The sequence below is a fragment of the Pongo pygmaeus genome, chromosome 22 (assembly GCF_028885625.2).
Source record: "Pongo pygmaeus isolate AG05252 chromosome 22, NHGRI_mPonPyg2-v2.0_pri, whole genome shotgun sequence".
In the NCBI taxonomy this organism is placed as follows: domain Eukaryota; kingdom Metazoa; phylum Chordata; class Mammalia; order Primates; family Hominidae; genus Pongo; species Pongo pygmaeus.
This window is the reverse complement of record NC_072395.2, coordinates 54,391,832-54,417,317: the sequence shown is the minus strand read 5'-3', so window position 1 is coordinate 54,417,317 and position 25,486 is coordinate 54,391,832. Positions and strand designations below refer to the sequence as shown.

Below are 25,486 nucleotides of genomic sequence, written 5' to 3'. Positions count from 1 at the left end.
GTGACCTTTGACCAACATCTCCCCAGTGTTGTCACCCCCCACCCCCAGCCTCTGGTAGCTGCCTTTCTACTCTCTGCTTCTGTGAGTTTGAGGTTTTTACATTCCACATGTAAGTGGCTTCATGCAGTGTTTGTATCTCTGTGTCTGGCTTGTTCACTTAGCATAATGTCCTCCAGCTTCATCTATGTTGTTGGAAATGACAGGATTTCCTTCTTTCTTGTGGCTGAATAGTATTGCATTGTGCATACACTCCACATTTTCCTTATCCCTTCATTCACTGATGGACACTTAGGTTGAGAAAAATGCCGCAGTGAGCGTGGGCGTGCAGGTCCCTCTTCAACACACGGATTTCCTTTCCTTTGGATATAAACCCAGCAGTGAGATTGCTGGATCCCCTGGCAGTTCTGTTTCTAACTTTTTGAGGAAACGCCATACTGTTTTCCACAATGGCCGTAGCAACTTCCACTCCCTCCCCCAGGGTGCAAAGGCTCCATTTCTCTTCTACACACTCACCAACTCCTGTTATTTTCCATCTTTTTGATAGTAGCCATTTGAAGAGGTATGAAATGATATACCTCATTGTGGTTTCATTTGCATTTTTATTTGTATTTTTCATGAATTTTTGAGGGTGATTTCAAGGGCAGTTAGTAGCTGGAACAGGGAAACGAGCCTGAGTATGAGGGTTGTGCTAATCATCCCCCTCCTGCCAGCTGCGTATGGAACGGGGCTCTGCAGCTGGCATGGAGCTGGCTCGTTTCTCCTTAAGAGCTGCCTTTTACTTTCTTCCTCTTCCTTTAAAACTTATTTCCCGGCCGGGCACGGTGGCTCACGCCTATAATCTCAGCACTTTGGGAGGCCGAGGTGGGCAGATCACGAGGTCAGGAATTCCAGACCAGCCTGGCCAACATGGTGAAACCCCGTCTCTACTAAAAATACAAAAATTAAACAGATGTGGTGGTGCGGGCCTGTAGTCCCAGCTACTCGGGAGGCTGAGGCAGGAGAATCGCTTGAACCTGGGAGGAGGGGGTTGCAGTGAGCCAAGATTGCGCCACTGCACAATCTGCCTGGGTGACAGAGCGAGACTCCACCTCAAAAAAAAAAGTTTTTCCCAAGCACAGCCATGTATTCCAGGCTTGCGGATCAGCATTGGTGGTGGTGTGTGCTCTCATATCTTAGTTCCCGCTAAGCATAATCTGACATGTTTACACTAGAACCATTTTTTTTTTTCTAGAAATAGAAATTTCAGAATTGTGGAGTCAGAGGACTTACCAGAAATCTCTTAGGTAGTTCTCCTCCCCTCCCTCAAGTGCAGTCCTAACCTCCTGGAGTTTTCTGTAGAAACCACAAGCCTCAGAGCTGGCTGAGAATTCTAGACAAAGAGTTTTCCGTGCTAAAGTAATCCCCCCTCTCCTAAGGGCCATCCTTGGTGGGGACTGGTTTCCTGTTACGCCCTCACTGTCAGTCCTGGCTGTGGAATTTCCTGGTGAGGAGCACTGGCCCGTGGATCTCGGCCCTTGTGCCGGCCTTGAGCAGGCCCAAGTGTTCCGTGTTCCTGATACCTTTCCTCCAGCACAGCCTTGCTTCTCAGAAAAGGATTAGCACTTGAAAATGATGCATTTGCTGATTAAACATAGTTCTTTTGCTTTATTTAGTTTCTTAAATAAAGTGGGGAGTTTTTGAGATTGAGTAGCGTGAGGTTAAGATAGCACGTGGAATGGCTTTTTCTTTTCTTTCTTTTTTTTTTTTTCCTGGAGACAGGGTTTCACTCTGTTGCCCAGGCTGGAGTACAGAGGCATGATCACGGCTCACTGCAACTTCGACCTCCTGGGGTTAAGCGATCCCCCAGCCTCAGCTCCCCCAAGTGGCTGGGACTACAGGTGCTCGCCACCATGCCTGGCTAATTTTTATATTTTTTGTAGAAATGGGGTTTCGTCGATGTTGTCCAGGCTGGTCTCGAACTCCTGACCTCAAGCAATTCTCCCGCCTCAGCCTCCCAGACTGCCGGGATTACAGGCATGAACCACCGCGCCTGGCCTGGAATGGCTTTTGATGTTCTCCTATGTGCACATGTGGGTGAATAAACACCAGCAAAGTCCTTATGTTACCTGAAGAGTTGCTCTCTTTTTAATATTTAAGTCGTATTTATTAAAATACTTTAATAGTTGTACACTATTAAAGTATTATTAGGTCAAAATCAAGGAAGTACAAAAGGGTATGCAGTGGAAAATCTCTTCTTCCTTGCTCTGCTTACTTACCTACCCCCCCTTCCCCCCCATACACCCCAGACACACTCACACACACACACACATACACGCATCACTCACATACATGCCCACCTGCTTACCAGCCAATCACATTTCTTGGGGCAACTCATCTGAGTTGCTTCTCTTTCCAGAGAGTTTTTGCATAAAGAAGCACATGTATTTCTGCGTTACCGTGACCCTATTTCCCAGTGGTTCCTACCAGTTGACTGTCCTGCACTGGATACCATCCTGGACAGCATTCTGTAGGGAAATGAGCCCCGTGTTTTTCCCACCACGGCACAGTTGGTCCTTTGCATGGATGCACCATTATTGCCCCTGTCTCTTCTTGGTGGATCTTAAGGTTTTTTCCACCTTTTGCTGCAACACACACTGCTCCAAGTGTGTGAGCATATCAGTAGGAAACGCTTCCAGGATTAGAGTTGCTAGGTCAGAGGGTGTGTGGATCTGTAACCTGAGAGACCTAGACCGGCTTCAGTTTGGTTTTATCCAGTTTCCATATTGATTATTCGTATAAAACGAAACAGATAAACATAACGCTGTGCATGTATTCTCTCTTAGACTGGAACAGGCATAGGGTGCACTTTTAATTTGTCCATTTCATAGAGTAGAAATTGTTTTTGCTGAAATGCACACCTTAGGATGCTGAAGAATATGACCCGTCCCATGGAAAACATTCAAAAATGTGTGTAGCGCTTTCTTCCCAAGGGTGTGTGTGTGCATATTTTAACATTAATTCACTTTCTACTTCTGTTGCTATCCTTTCTGTGAGTCTTTCTCAGAATCTCAGAAAAGAAACTAAATTGTTCACTCTAGTTAACAATGCTGTACTCTATACCTGGAATTTGCTAAAAGGGCAGATTTTAAGTATTCTCACCACAGAAAAGAGAAAAGAAAATGGTAATTATGTGAGGTGGTGGACGTGTTAACTAGCTTTATTACGGTGAGCATTTCACAGCGGATATCCAGTCATCATGCTGTACACATTAAACATGTACAATTGGGTTTTTTTGAGACAAGGTCTCCTTCTGTCACCCAGTCTGGAGTGCAGTGGCTCAGTCATGGCTCATTGCAGCCTCGACCTCCTGGGCTCAGTCCATCCTTCCCCCTCAGCCTCCTGAAAAGCTGGGGCCACAGGCATGTACCATCATGCCAGGCTAATGCATATGTATTTATATTTTTTGGTGGAGATGGGGTCTTGCCATGTTGCCCAGGCTGGTCTCGAACTCTGGGCTCAAGTGATCCTCCCGCCTTGCCCTTCCAAAGTGCCGAGATTACGGGCATGAGCCACAGCACTGGGCCTACATGTAAAATTTTTATTTGTCAACTATACTTTGACAAAGCTGAGAAAAAAAATCCTAATATTTAAAAAAAAAAAAAGGACTAGCTTGAGACCTTTTCCAGCTCTCTGGCTTATCAGCTGCCATCTCTTCCGGATGCAGATAGCTGGAAGGGAAAGAAAATCCCTAAAATTACCCACAAGCCAAGAATGAAGTGTCTCCTTTTGAGCCACAGTGGCAGTTTTGTTTTTAATCACAGAAGTGTATTTCGAGCCAGGTGTGCTGGCTCAGGCCTGCAATCCCCGCACTTTGGGAGGCCGAGGCGGGGGGGTGGGGGGATCCCCTGAGGTCAGGAGCTCGAGACCAGCCTGACCAACATGGAGAAACCCCGTCTCTACTAAAAATACAAAATTAGCCGGCGTGGTGGTGCACGCCTGTAATCCCAGCTACTCAGGAGGCTGAGTCAGGAGAATCTTTTGAACCCAGGAGGTGGAGGTTGCGGTGAGCTGAGATCGTGCCATTGCACTCCAGGCTGGGCAACAAGAAAAAAAAAAAAAGAAGAAGAAGTGTATTTCATTTCAGTTACTTTTAAAAAAATGAACAGACTTTATTTTTTAGAGTGGTTTTAGGTTTACAGAAAATGAAACAGACAGTGCAGCGAGCTCCTTGTACTCCTCCCCAGCACACAGTTGCCCTGTTATGAACATCCCACATCAGTGCTGTGCGTTCATTAACACCGATGAACCTGATGCATACATTATGACGAACTCAAGTCCTGGACTTCACCCTTTCTCTTGTACAGTTCTGTGGGATTTGACAAATGCATAATGCTGTACAGCCACAATGATAGTACCGTCCAGAGTAGTTCTCCTGCCCTAGAACCTCTTGGGCTGCACCTGTTTCTCTCTCCCCACTCACCCCAGCTATCTGATCTTTTTAGTGCCTCCAAAGTTTTGGCCTTTTCAGGATGTTGTAGCGCTGGAATCACGGAGTATGTAGCCTTCACCACATACACCTTCCTTCACTTTGTTGGCTTCCTTCACTTAGTAATATGCATTCAAGTTTCCTCCATACGTTTTCATGGCTTGATAGCTCATTTCTTTTTAGCACCAAATAATATTCCGTCGTCCAGATGTAGCACAAGGTTTATCCATTCACGTAACCTGTGACCGACTCGCAGGTAGGATGCGGAATCACTCACCACAGAGGCATTAGACAATAATCAGACCCAAGTCATTTCATGGGGGAACAAGCCCACAGGTACCGGACTGTCCAGTGAGTCAGGGCCACTCGTAGGAAGTAAGAAGAGAGGCTAGAGCACAGCCAGGTCCTCACTTTATACTTTAAGCCCATGTATATTTCTCCTAAACCACACAGCATTGTTTCCATGCTTTCAGCTTTGCATGAATAACGTGATACTGAACGCATCATTTAGCACTTGCTCTCTTTCCCGCAGCGCTGTTTTCAAGCTTCTTCCTGTTCATGATGCTCTGCTTAACCCTTTAGCTGCATGGGATTCTGTTCTGTGAATACGCCCACCCCACATATTATCCTGCCCAGCGAAAAGTCCCCAAAACTCTGGATGGTAGTTACCTCTAGGGAGGGAGAGAAGAGATTGGGAATAGGGAGCGACTTCAACAGTGTTTATAATGTTTTGTTTCTTTAAATAAAATAGCTGAGATCATTTCAGCAGAATGTTGATTTAGAGTCTCCTGGACAATAAAAAAAACCTTTTATCTTATAATATATATATTTATTTATTTATTGAGACAGAGTTTTGCTCTGTCATCCAGGCTGGAGTGGAGTGGTGTGATCTCAGCTCACTGCAACCTTTACCTCCTGGGTTCAAGCAATTCCCCTGCCTCAGCCTCCCAAGTAGCTGAGATTACAGGTGCGTGCCACCACACCTGGCTAATTTTTGCATTTTAGTAGAGATGGAGTTTCTCCATGTTGGCCAGGCTGGTCTCAAACTCCTGACCTCAGGTGATCTGCCCGCCTCAGCCTCCCAAAGTACTGGTATTACAGGCATGAGCCACCATGCCTGGCCTATCTTATTTATTTTTAAAAACAGCTTATTGAGATCTAATTTATGTACCATAAAATTCAAATATATAATTCAGTGCTTTTATATATAAAACATATATATATAATAGCTTATTGAGATATAATTTTTTATATAAAACAGCTTATTGATATGTAATGTATGTACCATAAAATTTAAATATGTAATTCACTGGCTTTTATATATTCACGAATATGTGCAACTATCACCACAGACAATTTTAGCATATTTTCATCAGCTCATAAAGAAACCCCAAGCCCTTGAACTATCACCCCATATCCCTCCTCCCAGCCCATCCCTCCTACTCCTAAGCAACCACTAATCTACTTAGTGTCTATAGATTTCCTACTCTAGGCATTCCATGTGAGCGGGATCATGTAATATGTGGGCTCACGCAATATGAGCGGCATTCCATGTAAGTGGGCTCATGCAGTATGTCTGGCTCCTTTCACTGAGCACAAGGTCTTCAGCACTTATCCAGGTTGCAGCCTGTGTCTGAATTTCATTCCCTCTTCTGGCTGAATCGTATTCCATTGTGTATCTTGGACATATCCTATTCTGCTCACCCAGCCGTTGGTGGGTGTTTGGAGTGTTTTCGCCTTTCGGCTGTTTTAAGAGGGCTGCAGTGAACATATGTGCAAGTTTTAGACCCAGTGCTTGTTTTCAATTCTCTTATGTAGAGAGCACTTTTTAGCAGAAAAAGAATAAATGTGTGGCCTCCCTTTGTGTGCAGTCAGTGCCTCGAGAAGAGTAAACTCTGTGCTGTCACCTCTGGAGCCACGGGGAGCACGGGGCTCGGGTAGTAGCTAGGACGATACGAGTTGGGACAAGGCCAGGTGCAATGGCTCACGCCTGTAATTCCAACACTTTGGGAGACTGAGGCAGGGGGATCACCTGAGGTCAGGAGTTCGAGACCAGCCTGGCCAACATGGTGAAACCCCATCTCTAATAAAATAGAAAAATTAGCTGGACGGGGTGGTGGAAGCCTGTAATCCCAGGTACTTGGGAGGCTAAGGCAGGAGAATCGCTTGAACCTGGGAGGCGGAGGCTGCAGTGAGTGGAGATCAGACCACTGCACTTCAGCCTAGGTGACAGAGCGAGACTCCGTCTCAAAAAAAAAATGAAAGAAACTCATGGATAATCCTCCTTCTCGTGCAGTTCGCCTCTATGGACCAAACTTCATCCTTCAGGTGTACTCATCTCAGAGGAAGTCCTGGCACCCTGTGTGCCAAGATGACTGGAACGAGAACTACGGGCGGGCAGCCTGCAGGGACATGGGCTATAAGTGAGTACAGGGCAGCACCCGCCGAGTGACAGGAACAGACAGCAGAAACAGGAGAAGACCCTCTCTTTGCCTCCCTGTGAAAGCACCGGCACATGAGTGCTGGGGACAATTGTCACCTTCCAAAAGCTGAGCCCTATAACCAGCAGGTGGAACTTGTCCTGCTAGGGCTGTGCCCAGCACATGGACCTTGGCTCACTGCCACCCTACTCTGCCTTCTCCTTGGCCTCTATAGACTCCTGATTGCTCGGGAGTGCCCAGTGCTGTGGCCATGCGGTCAAAGGGGCAGGCTGAGGGCATTAGGTGCCTCTTTTTCCAAGGTGCCTCTCAGCCAGGGTCCATTCACCTCCCTGGGTAGAGGTTGGGCCAGAACAGCCGGCGAGGAGGGTTGGGCTGGGGAGAGCAGCAGAGACAAACCCTGTGCCAGTTTCACTGCATTCGGGAGCCGTGGAAGCCTTTTGAGCTGGGGAGAGAATCAATCAATCAGATCGATACTTAAAAAATGTCATTCCTGCTCGTAGCTCTGAGGGAAGGTGGGAAGGCTTAAGGGAGTGTGTGTCCTCTGCCAGTGATTCCTAACAGGGGTGGGAGGGGGTTGGATACCACTTATCAGCACTGCCTGGGGAGAGGCAGCCGCCCTCAGGCATCGGGGGAGAGAGTGGTAGGGTGCTACTGCCACTTCGTTTTCCATGGGAGGGTCCCCAGGTGATTTTTATGCAACTTTAGGATATTCAATATGCCAGTTTTCAGAATGAATTACCACTCGATGAGAAAGTTGGCATCTTAGCTAGTCACTGTGGCATCCCTAAACAGCAGGGGTGAATTACACAGCAAAGCCCCCATCACAGTCCAGGAACCTGGTGGAATTGATAACTGGGGCCATTTTAACATCTGTACCTTTTATTAGGTTAAATGTATGTATGATTATAGAATCCTATGTCCTTCTCATAGTTTCTTGATCCTAACGGATAAGAAACACGACCAATGAAGGAATTTTATCTGACACTTTAGGGTTATTGAATCGAAAAATCGTTACAATATTATAGCACTTGGTTAGAACGTGTGTTTTTTTTTCCTAAATACTAAGGTTTTTCCCTCTTATTCTGAATGTCATATGAGAGGTATTATGACATAGTATAGGATTTATATTTGCTTATGCCTTAACCATTATCATAAATAAGGTTTTCTGTCTTTTTTAGGGATAATTTTTACTCTAGCCAAGGAATAGAGGATGACAGCGGAGCCACCAGCTTTATGAAACTGAACACAAGTGCCGGCAATGTCGATATCTATAAAAAACTGTACCACAGGTATGCAGTGATTTCTTCTTTGAAAAATTTTGGAATGAAATCAACTAGGAGGCACCATGGGGAATCGCTGTCCTGAGTCTGATTTCTCTGAGCTGCAATACTCAGTCTGGATGGATTTTGCATTGGGAGGAGATCAGAGTCTGACCAGGCCTAGTTACTCTAAGCAGCCCTTGGTTTATTCATAGGAAGTGGCCGAGGTTTCTCTGCTATTTCATTTTCAGCCTCTACCGTCTGCCCTTGTTGGTAGCGGCTCACACTGCAACATTGACATTCAACTCTATTTAGTTTTCTTTCCTCTTCAGACATTTAGAGATGTACCTATTGTGTCAGGGCGTGGTTCTAGGAATCCAAGATAATATCTCAGTGTCCCAGCCGGGGTGACTGGCTCATCCGAGTTTGCCAGGTACTTCACTGGCTTGAGCAAGGAAAGTCCTGCTCCATTCCAGGCAGCTGGGCTGGCTGGTCTCCTTAGCCCCAACCCTGGGACAGCAGTGCCAGAGGGTGCTCTGTGAGGGATGGGCAGCATTCTGGCGGCCTGGGAACGAGTCGTGATGTGTCCAGGGGATAGAAGTGGGCACAAGCCACAGGTCACGTGATGAGTGGCTGACCTGGCTGGGAGGACAGAAGAGGGGATGGACTTAAGCTATTCCTTTTGCTTTGCACACATTTAGGATGTTTGCAGTCTTGCTATGATTGTTGCTGTTATGCGAGTGTTTTCTGACGTGAAAGATACACAGTGTCCTTTGCGCATGAGCTCTCCTTGCCTCCCAGGTCCCCAGGGCTTATGCCTGGTGTCTAGGCATCACCTCCCTGCCCGCCAGGTGCCAGGTGCTGTGTTTCGGGGGAGGATGAACTAATCACCCCGTGCCACCTTTCCTCTGAGCGGGAGCCTGGGGCAGGTTTGCATTCCTGGTGGCCGCTGGCAGAGGTGTCTGGGGGCCTGACTTCCACTGCAGCCTGCTTTCCTGGGGAATGTGGCAGGGCAAGCCCAGTGGGGAGGGCTGTGCACGGCCAGGTGCACCCATCAAAACAGCAGGGCTGCGGTTTGTCCCTGTGGAGAAGCTAAACACAGCTGCCTGGGCGCTTTGTAAATGCTGAGTGGTTCTTTGTCTTCCTGGGTTACACACGGAATCAGGGAGCCAAGTCCAGCCGGGCAGGGGCGGGGGGAGGGGAGGAGGTGCTGCGATCCGTTGGCAAGAGCCTTGGGAACTCACAAGGAGGCTGGAGGGCTTGGAAGAAAGAAGAGAAGGCCATTGTCTGGTAGGCTCTGTTCTGCCTCAGTGGTGAGGGGCGGGGAGGCGCACCTCTTTTCCTCTTTCTGGGCAGCAGTTGCCCTTTGATGCCTGAGTTCTTGGCTTGTTTTCTGTCGGGCTTCTGTGAATAACCACATGGGCCCTGGCGCTGTGACCACACAGGGCTATCCCTACCGACCTTAGGATTCTTAGGAAATGTCTTCTCTTAAAGGGGACATGTCTTCGCTTGGCCGTGTCAGTGCCCCAGAGCCAGAGTCCACCTGGAATGCACCTGCAGTCACTGGGAACCTGGGGGGTGTGCCTCAGTAAGAGGGTGTCAGGAAGGACCTATTATTGTAGGGCCTGGGCTCCTGCAAGGTGGTTTGGGGGCGGTTGGAGGAAGCAGAGATTTGCTCTGGATTGGATGCTGCCAGGAAGCAGGGGTAATTCTGTGAGGCTGCTTTATTATTTTTTTTCTAGGAGGAGGTTGGAATGAGGCTAGGCTAAAGCTATGATTGATAAAGAAACGTCCATCACTCAAGTTAGCCAGGACAGGAGGAGACATCAGGTCGTGATTTTGTGGTTGTGACCACAAGGTTCCTGTTCTGTCTGTTCAGACATCATTTCAGAGGAGGCTCCTTGTGTCTTGCCCTATCTTGGGCATGGAGGGACCTAGTCCGATATTGATGCTCAGTGAAATCATTCAGGTTCCGCAGAGCACATGGCACAGCTGTCGGGGCGGGCCAGCTCTGCATGCCAGGGGCTGCGTCTTTCCTTCTCAGCATAGCCTGGGAAATTCACTGCAGGACAAAATGCACCGATTACTTTCTCTTCATCCATAACCTGGGATGTTTGACTCCCAAATGAGTAACTTTTACGTTTCTTCTAATCCTAGGGAAATTATTGGTTATATTGCTTTCAACACTACATAATTTAAAGCAGTCATAGGAGCCCAGAGGTTTCCAAATGGCTTCCTTACAAAATTAGAAGATGATTTTAAATTCCAAGAGGAAAAAGAAAAACTAGCGTTATTGTATGCTTACCCTCACAACCACCCTAGGAGCTGGTACAATTTTAAGAGAGGTTAAGTAACTTGCCCAAGGTCACACCGTGGGGATGTGAGCCGTGTACCTTGGCTCAGTGTCTGGTCTTTGCCACTGTCTCTATATGGATTTACTTACCTTATTGGAGTTGTAAGTAGCAGACCCTTCTATGTCTCAGAAGACAGGAGAGGGAACATCGGAAGAAATGACTGATTTCTAAGCATGTGAGAGGCAGGTGACTCCTCACTATCGTGACGAGAATTTCCCCTGTTCTTTTTGTAGTGATGCCTGTTCTTCAAAAGCAGTGGTTTCTTTACGCTGTATAGGTAAGTTCATCTAGAGTCCCCCTTTTGATACTTCTAACTAGGAAAAGCTCTCTACTTTCAGAACAGTACTCCCTGTGTCTCTGGGGGCGTGGGAAGGAAGAAGGTGGAGTCACGGGTTGGGATGTGCCCAGCGGCATCTTGCTCTTTCCAAGGAGCTCCTGGTTTAGATTTCCAAGGCCTGTAGACACCTTCAGCCTTGGGTCCAAGGGATACCCCCTGAGATCAGGCATGCTCAGGAAGCTGACAAAGCCCTACGCTTTATGCCACCCATGAGCTGGAGGTCCGGCAGGTCTCTTTCTCCAGAAAGCAAAGGGGGGTGGCGTTAGTGAGCCCTGGCAGCCACCCAACGTGGACCAGGAGCATCTGCAGGGCTGTGGTCCAGCGCCACGGTGTGGCCACCAGGCGCTTATCAGCCAGTGGGACCCGGAAGGAGGGACAAACCCGGAGAACAACAGCGCTCTTGCCTCTTCTCTCCTGAATTTTGGACGGTGGCTTAGACTTGGGTGTCCCCATCTCTGTGTTTGGAGTGCTTACAGTTTCCAAACTGTTTGCAAATGTGGAAACCACCGTCCCTCTCCTCCGGGATGGCCCAGTGCTGTCGTGGGGCCGTGGTCCTGAGCTCAGCTTTTCATTTGAAGAGGTGGAAGGCGCTGACACAGTCACATCCCGGCAGGGCTGGCTCAGGTCTTCTTTGGGTCCTGAGTGGGGGTCCAGCATAGCCCCAAGGGCGCGTGGCACCCACCCTGCCCTCTGCCCATGCACTCACCTCCTGGTGGAGAAGGCAGAAGGCCTCGCTCACCCCTCACCCTCTCACTCACTCCCTACTCACCCCCTCAACCTCTCATTCACTGCTCACCCCCTCACCCCCTCACTCACCCCCGATCCCCTAGCCCCTCACTCACCCCCTCACTCCCTCAACCCTCAGTCACCTCCTCACTCACCTCCTCACCTCCTCACTCACCCCCTCATCCCTCCCTCACCCCACCCCGTCACCTCCTCACTCACCTCCTCACCCCCTCACTCACCCTTCACCCCCTCACTCACCACCTCACCTCCTCACTCACCCCCTACTCAACCCCTCATTCACCCCTCACCCCCTCACTCAGCCCCGCACCCCCTCACTCACCCCTTCATCCCCTCACCCACCTGCTCACCTCCTCACTCAACCCCTCACCCCCTCACTCATCCCTCACTCCCTCACTCACCCCCTCACCCCCTCACTCACCCCTTCACCTCCTCACTCACCCCCTCACCCCCTCACTCACACCTTCACCTCTTCACCCCCTCACCCCCTCAACCCCTCACTCACCCCCTCACCCCCTCGCTCACACCTTCACCTCCTCACTCACCCCCTCACCCCCTCACTCACACCTTCACCTCCTCACCCCCTCACCCCCTCGCTCACACCTTCACCTCCTCACTCACCCCCTCACCCCCTCACTCACACCTTCACCTCCTCACCCCCTCAACCCCTCACTCACCCCCTCACTCAGCCCTTCACCCCCTCACTCACCCCTTCATCCCCTCACCCACCTGCTCACCTCCTCACTCAACCCCTCACCCCCTCACTCATCCCTCACCCCCTCACTCACCCTCTCACCCCCTCACTCACCCCTTTACCCCCTCACCCACCCACTTACCTCCACTCACTCCCTCACCCCCCACTCACCCCCACACCCCCTCACTCACCCCTTCACCCCCTCATTCACCCTCTCACCTCCTCACTCAACCCCTCACTCCCTCACTCATCCCTCAGTCCCTCACTCACCCCTTCACCCCCTCACTCACACCTTCACCTCCTCACTCACCCCCTCACACCCTCAACCCCTCACTCACACCCTCACTCACCCCTTCACCCCTCACTCACCCCCTCACTCACCCCTTCACCCCCTCAGTCATCCCTTCACCCCCTCGCTCACCCCTTCACCCTCTAAATCACTCCCTCATCCCCTCACTTACCCCCTCACTCACGCTTTCACCCCCTCACCCACCACCTCACCCACCCCTCACCCAACCCCTCACTCACCTCCTCACTCCTCACTCACCCCCTCACCCCCTCACTCACCCCTCACCCCCTCACTCACCTACTCACCTCCTCACTCACCCCTTCACCCCCTCACTCACCCCTTCGCCTTGTCACTCAACCCTTTGCCTCCTCACTCACCCCCTCACCTCCTCACTCACCCCCTCACCTCCTCACTCACCCCCTCACCTCCTCACTCACCCCCTCACCTCCTCACTCACCCCCTCACCTCCTCACTCACCCCCTCACCTCCTCACTCACGCCCTCACCTCCTCACTCACCCCCTCACCTCCTCACTCACCCCCTCACCTCCTCACTCACCCCCTCACCTCCTCACTCACCCCCTCACCTCCTCACTCACCCCCTCACCTCCTCACTCACCCCCTCACCTCCTCACTCACGCCTTCACCTCCTCACTCACCCCCTCACCTCCTCACTCACGCCCTCACCTCCTCACTCACCTCCTCACCCCCTCACTCACCCTTTCACTTCCTCGCTCATCCCCTCACTTACCCCCTCACTTCGTCAATCACCCCCTCACTCACCCCCTTACTCCCTCACTTACCTCCTCACCCCCAACTCACCCCCTCACCCCTCACTCACCCCTCTCACCTCCTCACTCACCCCCTCACCTCCTCACTTATCCCTTCACCCCCTCAATTACCCCCTCACCCCCTCAATTACTCCCTCATCTTTTCAATTACCCACTCACCCCCTCACCTCCTCACTCACCTCCTCACTCAGTCACCCCCTCACTCACTCACCCCTTCACCCTCTCACTCACCTCCTCGTCTCCTCACCCCCTCACTCACTTCCAGCCCTGCGCCTCCCATCTTCCTTTTCTTTGTGTGAGAATCTGGGGTCCCTGAGTGGTGTCAGTCCCTCCAAGACTCAAGGAGTCCCCAGGGCCTCGTTATCCAGAACACCCCCACCTGGGTCCCGGGAGACCCCATGGGATCACAGGAGTGTTCATGGAAGTGGTCCATCCTGGGTCTGGGTGGGCTGGAGGGGCATCCTCCCTCCCCCAAGCAAGAGGAAACCCCCAGGAGCCTCCGGAGTCTATCCCTGGCAGTGGTGCCCCACCCTGTCCTTGCAGCCTGGGAGACCCTTGCAGCTGGGTAGCTGGACGGCTTCTGCTGGTCTCACCCCACTGGCCTGTTTGTCGTCCTCAGCCTGCGGGGTCAACTTGAACTCAAGACGCCAGAGCAGGATCGTGGGTGGCCAGAGTGCGCTCCCGGGGGCCTGGCCCTGGCAAGTCAGCCTGCACGTCCAGAACGTCCACGTGTGCGGAGGCTCCATCATCACCCGCGAGTGGATCGTGACAGCCGCCCACTGCGTGGAAAAGTATGCCAGGGGCGGGGCGGGCCGGGTGGGGGCTCCAGGCTGGCCTACAGCCACCCTGTGACCTTGACCAGGGTCTCAACCCTTGCAGCCCCGGCGTCCTTGTGTTTAAATGGGGAGAGTATTGCACCTGCTTCCTAGGGTTATGAGGCACCAAGTGCGCTCATGCCAGGCGGCGCATGGCTGTATACACTGAGTGTCCCCTGCACGCGGGGCACAGGGTGCAGGTGGAACATTCTCCACGATGTCGCCATGACCAGCGTTCCTTCCAGCCACTGTCCTCTGAGCTCTGTCCTGCCCTTAAGCAAAGCCCCCGCCCCCTGAGGTATCCTGTCTCCGGGACGCTAGTCCCAGGAGAGGGCACACTCAGACAGGCTTCAGGCTGCCCTGCTGGAAGGCCCCTGGGGTTAAGTGTTCTTGGCCACAGCATTGCTTATGCAGAGGGTTAGGTAGGGGTGAGGCTAGCTGTGACAGTGTTAGCATTTATGGAAGCTACCACCCCCTCCCCTTTTCCTTAAACACATAGTGCTTTTGGTCACATGCTGCTTTGGAGGAGGCCTCACTTGGCAGATGTATTTTTCTGCCTTAGAGAGAGGCTGAACTGGGTTTGACTCTTGGCCCAGCCCTCTCTGGCTGCGTGCCCTTAGACGATTCACACAACGTCTCTGATCCATGGCGTGTACAACTATAAGATGAGCATGCCCTTCTCCTCTCGGGTTGTTATGAAGGTCAAGGAAGCAAGGGCTGTTACCCAACGGTGCTCCCTTCTCTCCCCCTCTTCACACCCCCAGGTACTCTGGGCCCTCTAGGAACTGGGTTTCTCTCAAGGGCTGTTACCCAAGGGTGCTCCCTTCTCTCCCCCTCTTCACACCCCCGGGTGCTCTGGGCCCACTAGGAGCTGGGATTCTCATAAGAGGGAAACTCCTGGATAAAGGAAATGGTTTGATTGATATTGGACTTCAAGTCTGTTCATCAGTATCCATTTATTAAGCACCTACCCTGTGCCAGGAAATGCTTTGGCGTACAAAGGAAAATAAGGACCAGTCCTGCTAGAAATGGCCTTTAAACCTCAGGGAGGGATATCGGCCCATTGTGGGTGCTGCAGATTCCTTGAAGGTGATGCAAGAGCCAGAAAGAGGGACCATGTGAGGAGCTGAGGCAGGGAGTCTGGGTGAGGGGAACGTGGGGGAGGAGGGGAACGTGGGGGAGAAGGGGAGGCTGAGCCCCTCTTCCACTATCTCCCTGTGTGGTTTTTGGTGAACCATCCCGCCTCTGGGTGTCTTGCCTCCAGCTTCTGATATTGGAAGTTCATCCACCGAGAGCTCTGTGTTTATGGCTCTGAGATACTGAGTCCTTCTTCTCTCCCAGACCTCTTAACAATCCATGGCATTGGACGGCATTTGCGGGGATTTTGAGACAATCTTTCATGTTCTATGAAAGTGGACACCGAGTAGAAAAAGTGATTTCTCATCCAAATTATGACTCCAAGACCAAGAACAATGACATTGCGCTGATGAAGCTGCAGACGCCTCTGACTTTCAATGGTACGTGTGGCTCAGGCTTGGCAAGCAAGTTGGCAGAATCTTAAAGAGATGTTGATTGGAAATGACACTTGTGCTATGCCAAATGGAAGGGAGGAATTTGCGTTGAGCAAGGGTAGCGTGCAGCTGGTGGCCAATGGGAGAGGCTCACAGAGGCTAAGAGCACCTGCCGCATTTTGGAGGAGGCAGCAGCCACCACGTCTCTTCTGTACTGTACTGAGTGGTGGTGATTGAAGCCAGGCATGGAAAAGGCTAGAACAGGGCTTTCCCACTGCAGCACTCTTGACATCTGGGGCGGTTCTCTGTTGTAGGGCTCTCTTGTGCCTTGTAGAATGTTTAGCAGCGTCCCCAGCCTCTACTCACTGGAGGCCAGTAGCTACCAAGCTGTGACAACCAATGTTGTCTGCTGACATTGCCAAACATCCGCTTTGAGGCAAAGTCACTTCCAGTTGAGAACTACTGGCCTAAAACGTGTAAAGATCCTTGATTTTTAAAGATACATTCTAAAACCAAGTTGCTTAATTCAGGACAAACATGCTTTCTCTTAGCCTCTTATTCGGTCCCACTCTGGTCCATCCAAGGGTCTGGAATGTTCTAGCCCCATGTGGATACAGAAGAAGCAAAACCTCAGCCCTCCCTACAGCATGTCTGTATTCACATTGGGAAATGGTTCACATATAGAAGAGCGAATGCATGAGCAACGGCGTGGTGCCTCTTGGGCGAAAGCTGACTCAATCGGCTTTTTGGCTGTGCCTCCTGTGTGTCTTTCCCATCTTGGTCACCTGGAGATATGTAATTTTAGAAGCAGAGCTAGCAAATAATTCCTCTTATAAGCAGAGCTAGCAAATAATTCTACCTATAAGTAGCATAACTTCTTGCCTGCCAGAAGGAGGGGTCTGGCAGGGGGAGAAAATGAGAATGTGGGACTTGTTGGGTTGCAGGGTCCTCTGGGCACGGTGGCCGGGGTGCCAGGCCCAGCGGCCTGCGTGTGGGAAGGCCAGGTGGAGACATAGCCCGAGGCCTTAGGTGATACCAGCCTGGCTCACTGTGTTTTCTCTTCTTGAAACAGACTTAGTGAAACCAGTGTGTCTGCCCAACCCAGGCATGATGCTGGAGCCAGAACAGCCCTGCTGGATTTCCGGGTGGGGGGCCACCGAGGAGAAAGGTGAGGCTCCTGGGCACACAGGACTGCAGGGCCCACAGATGGAGCATTGGGTTCGGAAGTGGGAGGTCCAGGTTTTAATCCCAGTTCTACTACTCAATGATTGGATGACTTTAGTTGATTCCCCCAGTCCTTGTGGCTCAGTTTCTCCATCTGCTAAATAGGAGAAATCCTGCCCAGCCTACCTAATACACCGTGTTTTTATTACAACCACACAGAGCAGCATGTGGAATGGCTTTTGAAGTATCTGGGCCATACGAGTTTAGAGGTGCAGGATCTCCTGTGTTGCACTCATTGTGAGTTTAGAGCTGCCCTGGAGATCCCACCAAGGCCTGCATGGCTGAGTGACCGGGGACTTGGTGAGGACGGGCATCCTAGACCCGTGGTGGCCACATCTAAGCCTGTCCTCTGCCCTGATAACCAGAGAGAGGCTCTCTCCGCCCCCTTCAGTTGCAATCTGCATTTCTCTCTGACAGTCTTTCAAATGAAGGGAGCCTGGCTGCTTCATTTTTATGGAGGGTTGGAAGTGCTTAGTGGCAGGCACAAAGGTTCATTTTACATATTGTTTATATCCTTCTCAAAAGCAACTAGGCCATACAGACAACAAATCCTTTCAAACAAGGCGAAAAGTACAAAGGTTGGGTGATTTGTGGGGAGTGTCAGGGAAGGTAGTGGAGGGCATCCTGGCTCCTCATCAGCAGAAACTTACTACAGTGGAGCTACAGGCTGGGCAAAAGACCTCATGGAATCCAAGATGAAGGGAATATCGACAAATACTTGTGCGCACCTTCACCTATATCAGGCTGGGTGCTACTCAGGTGCCGGGAATGCAGAAGTGAACAGAGTAAGACAAACGTCTCTGCTGTCAGGAGCTTTACCTCTCTTGTGGATGTGGGTGGTGGGGGCGGGGCAGGTGTGGTCAGACAGATGGGAGACAAAAAACTGAGTGAGGTACTTCCAAATATCTGAGGGTGGGGATCGCAAGGTCCCGGCTACTTTGAAGGGGTGGTCAGGAAAGGCTTCTCGGAAGAGGTGGCATTTGAGCTGAGACTCAAATGGCAGAAATGTGTACACATCAAAAAGGCTAGTGCATGTTCCTTAAGGTGTGGTCAAGGGGCCAAGGAGGTGGGCTGGGGCCAGATTGCATAGGTCCTTGTGGGTTATGGTGAAGACACCAGCTTCTCGTCTGCTTGAGGTAGGGAGATCGTGAGCCGGAGAGTGCCATGATCTGGCGGCTGTGTGGGGAGTGGGGATGAATGGATGGAGACGAGGATGATGGTGACAAGTCCATTGCTGTGGTTCCCTGAGACAGGAAGGCAGCTCATAACAGAGTGCGGGTGTGGATGTGGAGAGATGAGGGTACATTTGGGCTAGAGCCACCAGACTTACTGATGGGTTGCATGTCTGTGGGAGAGAGAGTGAGAAGTCAGGGACGATGGCTTTCCACTCTGCGGCTGAAGCCCCCAGGTGGCGGGTGGTGCCATTTTTCAAGCCAAGAAATATTGGTTGGTGAGAATTTGGGGTGGGAGAAGGTGTGATGGAGGGTTCTGGTTTTGCACGTTAAGCCCACGGTGCCCAGAAGACACCCGAGGGGAGGCAGCAAAGCGAGAGTGGGAAACGCAGAGGTGGCAAGTGCAGGCCGTGTCTTGAGAAGCTCTAATGTGCAGGGGAGCCGAGAAGCAGGCGGCCTAGGGAGGGTCACGTGTGCTCCAGAAGAGTGTGTGCACGCCAGAGGGGAAACAAGAGCCTGTGTGTCCTGGGTAGTGTTCAGTGAGGAGTGGGAAATTGGTTCAGCAGAACCAAGCCGTTGGGTGAATAAGAGGTGGATTCCACGGCACTGATAGAGCCCTATAGTTTCAGAGCTGGGAAGTTCTTTCCCTGAAGCTGAACTCCAGAGCTGCATTCAGCACAGGCACTGCCAGTTATAAGGAGAATCCAGGTTTCCCAGGAGAGGGCTTGCTTCTGGGATGAGCTGACAGGGGCAGGGCTGGAGAAGAGGGCAGTGACCATCTGTGTAGTGTGTGTGGAGGTCTCAGGGAGGGAAGTGTGCTCTCCCTGCAAGAGCTGCTGGCAACACTGGGAGCTCAACAAGTCTCCCTGTCCTTAGGGAAGACCTCAGATGTGCTGAACGAGGCCATGGTGCCTCTCATTGAGACACAGAGATGCAACAGCAGATATGTCTATGACAACCTGATCACACCAGCCATGATCTGTGCCGGCTTCCTGCAGGGGACCGTCGATTCTTGCCAGGTAATTCAACATTTTTATTCTACCTTTGACCCTTACCAGATCCTACTGAACCCCCCATGAGAGAGAGGGCATTCTTGGGGTCAGCAGAGCCTCCTCAGTGACACGGAGCCAGCTCGGGACAGTCATGGGAAGTGATGGCCACAAACAGTGCGGACGCTTCTGGTGGCAGAAGCAAGTACAATCAACAAATCACACACGCCCTCTGAAAAACTGGTATTTGGTAAAAGTGCCAGTGGAACAGAAACAAGTATTTAGACTATTTTAAATTATGAACGGCAATTTATTTAGTAACTATTAGCTTGAACAGATTAAAATTCAGGATGGGGGCTGTCTCTTTGGGGGTTACATCTCTGTTACCATCACCCCTTGATGGTGGAGATTCGAAGCCCACACAGTCACTTGTAACTCACACTGCGACACCCCCCCCCATCCCGCCCCACCTCTTCTAGGCCTGGTCAGTGGTGTGCTGCAGATTGTGACTTGATTTTCTGCTCTCTGTACCTTGCTGTGTCCCACAGGGTGACAGTGGAGGGCCTCTGGTCACTTGGAAGGACAATGTCTGGTGGCTGATCGGGGATACAAGCTGGGGTTCTGGCTGTGCCAAAGCTTACAGACCAGGAGTGTACGGGAATGTGACGGTATTCACGGACTGGATTTATCGACAAATGAGGGTAACTATCCTGTCCTCCTTCTGACTGTCTTCTCCGATTCCTCGAGCCAAAGCCAGACATCTGTTAGGCGTGGTCCTGCTGCTGGAAGCTGACTGCTGACCACTGGTCAGCATGAAGCAAACCCTGCTTCCTCCAGCCACAGCCCCATCCCCTCGGTGTCCACCCATTGCCCATTGCCCATTGCCTCTCACTGGCTTCACTTGCATATTTCCCCTGGTGCTTGGATGAAAAGCGCTGGGGCTCGGCTTGTGTGAAATTCCTTGGTGCTCTGCCTACCACACTTAGTTCTGGCTCAGCTGACTCAGCTGTTCCACCCAAGCCACCTCACATCAAACTTTTTTTTTTTCGAGATGGAGTCTCACTCTGTCGCCCAGGCTGGAGTGCAGTGGCATGATCTCGACTCACTGCAACCTTTGCCTCCTGGGTTCAAGCGATTCTCCTGCCTCAGCCTCCCAAGTAGCTGGGATTACAGGCACGTGCCACCACACCCAGCTACTTTTTGTATTTTTAGTAGAGATGGGGTTTCTCTATGTTGGCCAGGCTTGTCTCGAAGCCCTGACCTCAGGTTATCCACCCACCTTAGCCTCCCAAAGTGCTGGGATTACAAGCCTGAACCACCGTGCCCAGCCTCACATGAAACTTTTGATTCATAGAGAGCAGACGGAAGAGCCGACTGTGCCCATCCTTTTCTGGGGCTATCGAGTGGCCCCTGGGCAGCCCCCAAGGTTAGGAAGTGCAGGAGCAGCCAGGGTCCTCTGATGCCCCAGACTCAAGCACGAGGGAAGGTCTCAGGGGTTCCCTGTGAGCCTCGTGGACATCTCTGCTTAGCAGAGCCCTGGCTTTGGGCATTGTCCGGATAGGGGGAGAGAACCAGATCTTCTCATCTCCAGGACCTCAGACCTATAGTTTTCTCAGATTTCTATGCTTTCTGGGGCTGGGCTACTAGCAGAAGAAAGCACTGTATTCTGTCTTCTCTCAAGTATCCCAGATGCCCAGTCTGTTGAAGGAGGAGCAGAACCAGGGGGCCTTTCCTGCTAAGGCCCGACCTGTGTCTCCTTCAAATGACACGCAGGACTCAGGGCCTTCCCATGACCATGGGGCCCAGCTGGGCCTTGCCTGGCACAGGGCCCAGTGCTGGAAACAGATGACCCCAGGAGGAGGAGGCAGGGCAGGAGGGAAGCTGGCAGGGCTGGGACGGTCAGCCAGGCTGAGGGGCGGACTCGCGCCAGGATGGAGCTAGCAAATGAGCCGGGTGTGTTTGGCGGCTGCAGGTGGGTCCTCGTGGCTGTGCAGGGAGGGAAGGGTTGTGTGGCAGGAGAGCAGCCGGGAGAGGCCCAGACTCTGGTGAAGAGATGCCCCTCGTGCCGGCCTCCACATCCGCTGCCCGCTCCTCCTGGAGCTCCTGCCCCGCCATGCTCAGCCTGACTCTGACCAACACGTTGGAGAGAAAAATGATCCCTTTGTGCTATTAAGCTTGCTTATTTGGTTTCTAAGTGCTTCATGCGAACCTAGAGGAAAAAACTATTTTCCACCTTTGTCTTCAGAAAATAACACACTTATTTTTCTTCCTATTTGAACAGGCAGATGGCTAATCCACATGGTCTTTGTCCTTGACGTCGTTCTACAAGAAAACAAAGGGGCTGGTTTTGCTTCCCCGTGCATGATTTACTCTTAGAGATGATTCAGAGGTCACTTCCTTTTATTAAACAGTGAACTTGTCTGGCTTTGGCACTCTCTGCCGTTCTGTGCAGGCTGCAGTGGCTGCCCTGCCCAGCCTGCTCTCCCTAACCCCTTATCCACAAGGGGTGATGGCCGGCTGGTTGCGGGCACTGGCGGTCAAGTGTGGAGGAGAGGGGTGGAGACTGCCCCATTGACAGCTTCCTTCTGAGTCCTTTCCAGGGGCCAATTTTGGATGAGCATGGAGCTGTCGCCTCTCAGCTGCTGGACGGCTTGAGATGAAAAAGGAGAGACATGGAAAGGGAGACAGCCAGGTGGCACCTGCAGCGGCTGCCCTCTGGGGCTACTTGGTAGTGTCCCCAGCCTAGCTCCCTACAAGGGGCTTTTGCTGCTTGGTTCTTAGAGCCTTAGCAGCCCTGGATGGTGGCCAGAAATAAAGGGACCAGCCCTTCATGGGTGGTGACGTGGTAGTCACTTGTAAGGGGAACAGAAACATTTTTGTTCTTATGGGGTGAGAATATAGACAGTGCCCTTGGTGCGAGGGAAGAAATTGCAAAGGAAGTTGCCCTGAGCACACCTGGTGACCTGCACATCAGGTGGGACTCCTGGGAGGGAGACTCAGCCTTCCTCCTCATCCTCCCCGACCTTGCTCCCAGCACCCTGGAGAGTGCACATGCCCCTTGGTCCTGGCAGGGCGCCAAGTCTGGCACCATGTTGGCCTCTTCAGGCCTGCTAGTCACTGGAAATTGAGGTCCATGGGGGAAATCAAGGATGCTCAGTTTAAGGTACACTGTTTCCATGTTATGTTTCTACACATTGCTACCTCAGTGCTCCTGGAATCTTAGCTTTTGATGTCTCCAAGTAGTCCATCTTCATTTAACTCTTTGAAACTGTATCATCTTTGCCAAGTAAGAGTGGTGGCCTATTTGAGCTACTTTGACAAAATGACTGGCTCCTAACTTAACGTTCTATAAATGAATGTGCTGAAGGAAAGTGCCCATGGCGGCAGTGAAGAAGAGAAAGATGTGTTTTGTTTTGGACTCTCTGTGGTCCCTTCCAATGCTGTGGGTTTCCAACCAGGGGAAGGGTCCCTTTTGCATTGCCAAGTGCCATAACCATGAGCACTGCTCTACCACGGTTCTGCCTCCTAGCCAAGCAGGCTGGTTTGCAAGAATGAAATGAATGATTCTACTGCTAGGACTTAACCTTGAAATGGAAAGTCATGCAATCCTATTTGCAGGATCCATCTGTGCGCATGCCTCTGTAGAGAGCAGCATTCCCAGGGACCTTGGAAACAGTTGGCACTGTAAGGTGCCTGCTCCCCAAGACACATCCTAAAAGGTGTTGTAATGGTGAAAACGTCTTCCTTCTTTATCACCCCTTTTTATTTATGTGAACAATTGTTTGTCTTTTTTTGTCTTTTTTAAACTGTAAAGTTCAATTGTGAGAATGAATATCATGCAAATAAATTATGCAATTTTTTTTCAAAGTAATTACTGCATCTTTGAAGTTCTGCCTGGTGAGTAGGACCAGCCTCCATTTCCTTGTAAGGGGGTGATGTTGAGGCTGCTGGTCAGGGGACCAAAGGTGAGGCAAGGCCAGACTTGGTGCTCCTCTGGTTGGTGCCCTCAGTTCCTGCAGCCTGTCCTGTTGGAGAGGTCCCATGGATGACTCCTTATTATCATTCTATTAGTCTGTTTCCATACTCCTAATAAAGACATACCCAAGACTGCAATTTACAAAAGAAAGAAGTTTATTGGATTTACAATTCCACATGGCTGGGGAGGCCTCACAATCATGGCAGAAAGCAAGGAGGAGCAAATCACATCTTACATGGATGGCAGCAGGCAAAGAGAGAGTTTGTGCACGGAAACTCCCATTTTTTAAACCATCAGATCTTGTGAGACCCAGTCACTATCACAAGAACAGCACGAGAAAGACCCGCCTCCATGATTCAATCATCTCCTATCAGGTCCCTCCCACAACACATGGGAATTATGGGAGCTACAAGATGAGATTTGGGTGGGGACACAGAGCCAAACCATATCATTCTGCCCCTGCACCCCCCAAATCTCGTATCTTTACATTTCAAAACCAATCAGGCCTTCCCAACAGTCCCCCAAAATCTTAACTCATTCCAGCATTAAGTCAAAAGTCCACAGTCCAAAGTCTCATCCAACACAAGGCAAGTCTCTTCCACCTATGAGCCTGTGAAATCAAGAGCAAGTTAATTACTTCCTAGATACAATGGGGGTACAGGCATTGGGTGAATACAGCCATTCCAAATGGGAGAAATTGGCCAAAATAAAGGGGCTGCAGGCCCCTTAAAAGTCCAAAATCCAGCAGGGCACTCAAATCTTAAAGCACCAAAATGACCTCCTTTGACTCCATCTGTCATATCCAGGTCACGCTGATGCAAGAGGTGGGTTCCCATGGTCTTGGGCAGCTCCACCTCTGTGACTTTGCAAGGTATAGCCTCCTTCCTGGCTGCATCATGGGCTGGTGTTGAGTGTCTGCAGCTTTTCCAGGCACATGGTGCAAGCTGTTGGTGGATCTACCATTCTTGGGTCTGGAGGATGGTGGCCCTCTTCTCACAGCTCCACTAGGCAGTGCCCCAGTAGGGACTGTGTAGGGGCTCCAACCCCACACTTCCCTTCTGCACTGCCCTAAGCAGAGGTTCTCCATAAGGGCCCCACCCTGCAGCAAACTTCTGCCTGGGCATCCATGCGTTTCCATACATCTTCTGAAATCTAGGCAGAAGTTCCCAAACCTCAATCCTTGACTTCTGTGCACTGGCAGGCTCAACATCACATGGAAGCTGCCAAGGCTTAAGGCTTGCAACCTCTGAAGCCACAGCCCAAGCTCTATGTTGGCCCCTTTCAGTCATGGCTGGAATGGCTAGGATGCAGGGCATCAAGTCCCTAGGCTGCACACAGCACAAAGACCCTGGGCCTGGCCCATGAAACCACTTTTTCTTCCTAGGCCTCTGGGCCTGTGATGGGAGGGGCTTCCTTGAAAACCTCTGACATGCCCTGGAGACACTTTCTCCATTGTCTTGGGGATTAACATTCAGCTCCTCATTACTTATGCAAATTTCTGCAGCTGACTTGAATTTCTACTCAGAAAATGGGATTTTCTTTTCTATTGCATTGTCAGGCTGCAAATTTTCCAAACTTTTATGCTGTTTCCCTTTTGAAACTGAATGCCTTTAATAGCACCCAAGTCTCTGCTTGAATGATTTGCTGCTTAGAAATGTCTTACGCCAAATACCCTAAATCATCTCTCTGAAGTTCAAAGTTCCACAAACCTCTAGGGCAGGGGCAAAATGCCACCAGTCTCTTTGCTAAAACATAACAAGAGTCATCTTTGCTCCAGTTACCAACAAGTTCCTCATCTCTATCAGAGCACCTCAGCCCGAATTTCATTGTCCATATCATTATCAGCATTTTTATCAAAGCCATTCAAAAGGCTGGGCATGGTGGCTCACTCCTGTACTCCCAGCATTTTGGGAGGCCAAGGCAGGCAGATCACCTGAGGTCAAAAGTTCAAGACCAGCCTGGCCAACATGGTGAATAAACCCCATCTCTACAAAAATACAAAAAGTAGCCAGGCATGATGGTAGGTGCCCATAATCTACTGTAAGCTACTCAGGAGGCTGAGGCAGGAGAATCGCTTGAACCAGGGAAGTGGAGGTTCCAGTGAGCTGAGATTATGCCAGTGCACTCCAGCCTAGGCTAACAGAACGAGACTCTATCAAAAAAAAAATAATAATAATAAATAAAAGGACATTCAACAAGTCTCTAGGGAGTTCTAAACTTGCCCACATTTTCCTGTTTTCTTCTGAGCCCTCCAGACTGTTCCAACCTCTGCCTGTTACCCAGTTCCAAAGTTGCTTCCACATTTTCAGGTATCTTTACAGCAGTGCCCCACTCTACTGTTACCAATTTACTGTATTAGTCCGTTTCTGTGCTGCTGATAAAGACATACCCGAGACTGGGCAATTTACAAAAGAAAGAGGTTTATTG

The 25,486-nt window shown here is 50.9% G+C and overlaps 1 protein-coding gene across 3 annotated transcripts in view; it reads left to right on the top strand.

Moving 5' to 3' along the window:
- TMPRSS2 (transmembrane serine protease 2) overlaps positions 1-23,200 on the top strand; it is a 43,785-nt gene extending 20,585 nt beyond the window's left edge. Inside the window, exons 6-14 of one of the 3 annotated variants that reach the window (XM_054468931.2) lie at positions 6,762-6,888; positions 8,085-8,195; positions 10,753-10,796; positions 13,992-14,163; positions 15,529-15,704; positions 16,771-16,866; positions 18,971-19,113; positions 19,632-19,784; positions 21,365-23,200. In XM_054468931.2, coding sequence (XP_054324906.1) covers positions 6,762-6,888; positions 8,085-8,195; positions 10,753-10,796; positions 13,992-14,163; positions 15,529-15,704; positions 16,771-16,866; positions 18,971-19,113; positions 19,632-19,784; positions 21,365-21,376 — 1,034 coding nt within the window. In that variant the 3' untranslated portion in view covers positions 21,377-23,200. The remainder of the gene's footprint in view (positions 1-6,761; positions 6,889-8,084; positions 8,196-10,752; positions 10,797-13,991; positions 14,164-15,528; positions 15,705-16,770; positions 16,867-18,970; positions 19,114-19,631; positions 19,785-21,364) is intronic. The other 2 variants (XM_054468933.2, XM_063659629.1) reach the window with 2 other exon arrangements.
- The last annotated feature ends 2,286 nt before the right edge of the window (positions 23,201-25,486 follow it).